Here is a 5,773-nt window from a genome sequence, read left to right as displayed (position 1 = left end):
ATCCGCGTCCGGGGCAGCCGGTTCCGCCCGAGCGACCGCCGCGACCCGGCCGCTCGGCTGCCACGCGAGCCAGGAGCCCGTTCCAAAGCCGATCCCCGGGCAGCCGCAGCTCCGGGTGGCGGCGTGGGCGCGGTGCACGCTTCCCCCGCTCCCGGCTGCAGCAGGGAGGTCGCTCCCCGCGGTTCACAGTAAAAGAAACGGAGGCTCAGAGTCGACGGGCCTTCCCCAGGGCCTCCCGGAGGGGCAGCAGCTGGGCCGGAAGCCCCCACCCCCCTCGGAGGCCGGGCCTCCCCAGGCGCTGGACTTGGGCACCAGCTCCTACTCGGGTAGCTCAGGCGGGGTATGGGGGAGCAGCCTTTCCACACTCGGAGCCTGAGCCGGGGAACTGGAGTTCCGTTAACGACGTCGGCATTCACGTCTCACTAAGTGTGAATATGAAACTAGGCCCCGGCCCGTAGGGCTCGGCGGTTGAGCATCTACCCAGGAACCGAGGGGACACCGGTTGGATTCCTGGTCGGGGCACATGCCCAGGTTTCGGGCTCCATCCCGTGTGGGGCGTGCAGCAGGCAGCGGATCAAGGATTCCTTCTGATCATTGATGCTTCCATCTCCCTCTCCCTCTCCCTTCCTCTCTGAGATCAATAAAAATATATTTAAAAAATAAAAGAAAAAGAAAATATGCCATAATTTTGCCCTGACACCCGGGGTCTTTAAAAAAAATGACTGTGGTCCAGCCCCTAGCGATTTCTTGGACGCCCCGGGATCTTTGCGCCCCCGTATACACACGCACATACATACATACAAGCGCACACACGCGTGCACACACGCACAGGCCACTCGCGCGCGCGCACAGTTACTCACGCTCGGTCCCACGCTCCCCCAAGCGAGGGAATTGCGGCCTCGCAGGACGGTGATTGGTCAGCCTGTTTCTTATCGGGGTCCCGCAGCCAATGGGCGGTCGCCGGGCCGAGGCCCCAGCTCCCCACCCCTCCGAGCGCTGGCGCGGACCCCGGGAATGGATCACGCGAGGCCGGACCCGCCGCGACCCCCGCCTGGGTCCCCGGCCGCGCGACGGCCTGCGCGTGCGGATCCCGTGGCAGCTCCGGGCAGTGGCCGCGCGGGGCCCGCCGCGGGGTCCGTGGGTTGAGCTGGCGGCCCGCCCGCCCGCCCCGCCCCCGCTGGCCCCTCCTCCCCTCCCCGCCCCCAGCGGGGCCGGCCTCGCCGGCGACCAGAGCGGCGACGTGAAAGGCGAGCAAGGCGGCTGTCCGGCCGGCTGTCCGCGCGCACCCGCTCCCGGCCTGGCCGAACCGCGCGCGGAGGCCGCCTGACCGCGGGCCCCGACGCCGGTGCTCCGAGCGGCGGCTCCAGGGTCGGCCGGCGCGTGCACCCGGAGCCGCGCGCCCCAGTCCCCAGTGGGTGCCGGGACTGGCCGCGCCCCGGGCGCTCGGGACCCCGAGGAGCCCTGCCGAGCCCGACGGGCCCGCCGCGGAGATGCCGGACGAGCTGACGGAGCCCGGGCGCGCCACGCCGGCCCGCGCCTCCTCCTTTCTCATCGAGAACCTGCTGGCGGCCGAGGCCAAGGGCGCGGGGCGCTCGGCCCAGGGCGGCGGCGGCCGCGAGGACGAGGAGGACGAGGACGAAGACCCGGAGGACGAGGACGCGGAGCGGGCGCGGCGGCGGCGACTCCAGCGGCGGCGGCAGCTGCGCGCGGGCTCCGGGCCCGGCGGGGAGGCGCGGGCGCGGGCTCTGCTGGGGCCTGGCGCGCTGGGCCTCGGTCCCCGGCCGCCCCCCGGTCCCGGGCCGCCCTACGCTCTGGGCTGCGGCGGCACGACGCGCTGGTACCCGCGGGCGCACGGCGGCTACGGAGGCGGCCTGAGTCCGGACAGTGAGTGAGGGCGCGCGGCGGGGCGGGCCAGGCGGTGGGGCCGGGCTTCCTCCCCGCGCATTTGCTCGGGACTGTTTTGGGTCGCCCTCCTCTTGTGTGCGGCGGAGTCTGGGTCGTGTCGGCCGCAGCGGAGACCCTGGAGGGTGCGTTTGGAGGCCTGCGCTATGGAACAGGGTGCCCGTGGGGAGGAGGCTTCACAGGGTCGGGGTTTCACTGTTGCCAGACCCCGAAGGGCCTGGGGAGGCCAGAGAGCATGGAGAGGGTCTGGGAGAGGCGGTGGCAGTTGAAGAAAGAGAAAAGAGAAAGTGAAATCTGACGAGGAGAGAGGAAACCCGCAAGACAAGGAGCAGTGAGGGACGGAGAGAGGAGGAGGACGTTGGAGGAGCAAAGAGGAGAAAGAGGTGCAGAAAACGAACCCCTGAGTGAGGGGGGAAGAGAAAGGATAAATCGAGGAGGAGGAGGAGGAGAGGAAGCGAAGACAAAGGAGAGTCAGATGCGGGAAATACACGCGTTGAGCAGAGGGAGCCACTGTTAGGGGGGCCGACCCCGAGGGGAGCGGCTTCCACAGTGTCTGTGCCCCGAAGTCCCGTCTCCTACGAGAGCGGCGGACCAGGCCTCGCGCAGGGCCGGCCTCCCTCCCGCCTCCAGACGCTAGGACTGTGGTCTGGGGTGCAAGTGGGGGCCTGTACTGAAGCCCCCAACCTCCCCCTCCCTTCCTCTCCTGCTCCTCCCCCTCTCCTGCCTTTGTTCCCTGCTGAGGGCTGGGACTGGGGGTTCTCAGCTCAGCACCCCTTCATTCCGAACCCCTTCCCCAAGGTTCTGCTCCCCTAGGAGGGTCGCTGTTTCCGGGGGGGGGGGGGGGGCACCTGGCCTTCACAGGGAGACACAGGGAGGGGCACTGGGAAGCCATTCCAACCAGGCCCAGGTTTTGCCAGCCCCCCCAACACACACACACACACACACACACACACACACACGCACTCACACACTCACACTGCGTGGCCAGCTCGGTTCTGGGTTCTGGGGGCTCTTGATCCGCAGTCCGTTCGGCCCTGTGGCATGTCTGTGTGCTGAGGTGGTGGGCAGAGACCTGCTCCCTCTTGGGTGACCCCCTCTCTGGTGCGCGTGGCAGCGCCGGCAGGTCTCGAGGCTACACTCAGGAATTCTGAGCCCTGTTACTGTGAGCGGATCTGTTTCCTAAAATCCAGTGATGCAATTTAGGGCCCTTCTAGGGGTGACTCTGAAGAGGGTCTCAGAAGGTGAGACCCCCCCTCCCCCTCCCCCCTCCCCGACTTCCTCAGCTCCCAGGAGGTGGCTGGGCTCCTTCTTTCACGCCAAGCGGGTTAGGGCCCCAGTCTGCTTCAGAGCTGGTGATCCCACAGGGCACCCTGTGGCCATTCACCAGCCTCGTGAGTCTGGGGGTGTGGGTGTTGTGGGCAGGCAGGCTCCCCACATCAGGTGGCAGGCACACCGGCCACCAAGAGGTGTAGCCGCCGGGGTTGGGCATGGGCACCCGCACATCAGCACAGCCCAGCCCGTGGCACCAGGCGATACAGCCCCAGCCACCACCGGCTCTCAGCTGGGGGCACCATCCTCTGCCAGCCTGGGGCCTCTCCTCACCTTTGGGAGGTCAGGGGCCCCTGCGGACTCCTGAACCCGGAAAGCCACAGACTGCGTGGCCGCCCCTCGTGTTCAGTGGCGGCTGCATATCCTGCAGGGCCCTGAGTTTGTTTCCTCCGGGCGAGACGGTGGGTTTGGGGGAGCATCCTGGGGAATCTGGGCCAGGGCCGGGAAAAGGGGCGTGTGGGCACCCGGTGGCCTGGGCACTGGAGTTTCCTGGGATCGTGTGCTTCGTGGCCTGCCTCCGCAGGAATGTTTCTGTGCAGCCGGGACTTGGACTTGCACCGGCTCCTGCGGGAGCCCACGGGTCCCAGCAGGTCCTCGTTTCTGGGGCCGGGGGCGTCTTGCTGTTCCCCAGGCGCCCAGCACATTTCTCTGAAGGGCATCTGTCCTGGGCGGCGGCCTGTGTGTCCTGTTCCACTGCCTGTCACTGGCTGCAGGCGGCGGCCTCTGTGCATTTCGGCCATCTCCCCGCTTTCTGTCTCCGGCCCGAGGTGCTGGCAGTTTCTGGTCTGCAGGCCACCTCCTGTCCCTCTGCCTCTCCGTCCCCGTCCCCGTCCCCGCGGGATGTGCCACTGCGGTCCCAGGTCCCGGTGCCTGGAAGACGCCCAGCGAGTAGCTGTGGTGCCCGCGGGGCGTTGGGCGCAGAGGCCCCAGCGACGGGGCCTGGGGAGCAGCCCGCGCCGCCGACTGTGTTTCCCTGTCTCCCTGCAGCGAGCGACCGAGACTCACCCGAGACGGGCGAGGAGATGGGCCGCGCTGAGGGCGCCTGGCAGCGGGGCCCCGGGCCGGGCGCCGTACTGCGCGAGGCGGCGGAGCTGGCGGCGCGGGGCCCGGCGGCGGCCGGCGCGGAGGAGGCGGCGGAGCTGGCGGAGGCCCCGGCGGCGGGGGACGCGCGCGGCGCGGCGGCGGCGGCGGCCGGCGGCCGCAAGAAGAAGACGCGCACGGTCTTCTCGCGCAGCCAGGTCTTCCAGCTCGAGTCCACCTTCGACCTGAAGCGCTACCTGAGCAGCGCCGAGCGCGCCGGCCTGGCCGCCTCCCTGCAGCTCACCGAGACACAGGTCAAGATCTGGTTCCAGAACCGGCGCAACAAGTGGAAGCGGCAGCTGGCGGCGGAGCTGGAGGCGGCCAGCCTGTCCCCGCCCGGCGCGCAGCGCCTCGTGCGCGTGCCCGTGCTCTACCACGAGAGCCCGCCGGCCGCCGCCTCCGGGGCGCCCGCCGCGCTGCCCTTCCCGCTGGCGCCCGCCGCGCCCGCTCCGCCCCCGCCGCTGCTCGGCTTCTCCGGGGCCCTGGCCTACCCCCTGGCCGCCTTCCCCGCCGCCGCCTCCGTGCCCTTCCTGCGGGCGCAGATGCCCGGCCTGGTGTGAGCCCCTCCGCCGGGCCCACTCCCCGCGGCCGCTGGGAGCTCTGGGGACGCTCCATGGGGTGGCACCAGGCTCAGGGGGCGCGAGGCCCCCCAGGAGGGCTGGTGTGCGCCTGCAGCCCCTCGGGGCGCCGGGAGCGCCAGCTTGGGCGGGGCTTTGCCCCCAGAATATAACAGGGACCCGGCTCCGCGGAGCTGCGAGGCTGGAGTCCTCCCGCGGGGAAGCGGCCTCAGCCTGGAAGCCATTCAGCCGTCGCGGCGGAGCCGGCACCGCGCAGCCAACACAGCCCGCGCCGCTGCAGCAGGAGCTGCACCCCCAGCGCACGCACCGCGAGGGGACCGGACCGGGCCACCCAGGACTGTGACCAGCCTCGGGCCTGGACCTGGGCCGCCGAGAGAGGCCCCGGGGGAGAGGCGGGCGCAGGGGAAGGTGACGACCGGACAGGCGGCCTCAGCTCTCCACTCGGAGCGCAGGGCCAGGCGGGGCCTCCCCTCCGGGGCTGCGGCTCCGGTGGCCAAGACTTTTTTTTTTTAAACGAATCTACTTATTTGCGTATGGAATAAAAGGGACGTTTTCTGGACGGTTCGGCTGCCTTGTGGTCACTGGGTGGGGCCGCCCCTCTGGCAGCCCGTAGGCGCCCTTTCTCCCTCCCCAGCACTTTCCAGCGGACCTGGGCCGCGCAGAGCCCCGCTGGTGGCAGGTGGGCCGAAGTCTGAGGTCTGGGGGCTGTGCTACCACCGCCCCTTCCCCCCAACGGGGAGGCCCAGCGACCCCAGAGGAAGTGGGCCGGGGAGGGAGCTGGGAGGGAGAGGGCCACAGGTGGGTCCCTATGCCAAGCTCTGTGTCTCCACGGAAACCAGCAGCCCTCCGGCAGGTTAGGCAGAGCCCGTGGGCTGCTCCGTGCG

General features: G+C 70.1%; 1 protein-coding gene across 1 annotated transcript; it reads left to right on the top strand.

Moving 5' to 3' along the window:
* The first annotated feature begins 1,490 nt into the window (after positions 1 to 1,490).
* HMX1 (H6 family homeobox 1) lies at positions 1,491 to 4,871 on the top strand. The gene is made up of 2 exons (XM_070411356.1): positions 1,491 to 1,884; positions 4,219 to 4,871. Exons 1-2 carry the CDS (start codon positions 1,491 to 1,493, stop codon positions 4,869 to 4,871), a joined length of 1,047 nt encoding a protein of 348 aa, XP_070267457.1.
* Positions 4,872 to 5,773: the final 902 nt, after the last annotated feature.

Source organism: Myotis yumanensis, unplaced genomic scaffold, assembly GCF_028538775.1.
Source record: "Myotis yumanensis isolate MYYU_CA2020_CCGP unplaced genomic scaffold, mMyoYum1.0.hap1 SCAF_1, whole genome shotgun sequence".
Taxonomy (NCBI): domain Eukaryota; kingdom Metazoa; phylum Chordata; class Mammalia; order Chiroptera; family Vespertilionidae; genus Myotis; species Myotis yumanensis.
The sequence above is the reverse complement of the archived record's forward strand: the minus strand, read 5'-3'. Positions and strand labels throughout refer to the sequence as shown.

Coding starts and splice junctions, on each gene's coding strand:
- HMX1 (XM_070411356.1), top strand. CDS start 1,491: ATGCCGGACGAGCTGACGGAGCCCGGGCGCGCCACGCCGGCCCGCGCC. Junction 1,885..4,218: donor AGGCGGCCTGAGTCCGGACA/GTGAGTGAGGGC, acceptor GTCTCCCTGCAG/CGAGCGACCGAGACTCACCC.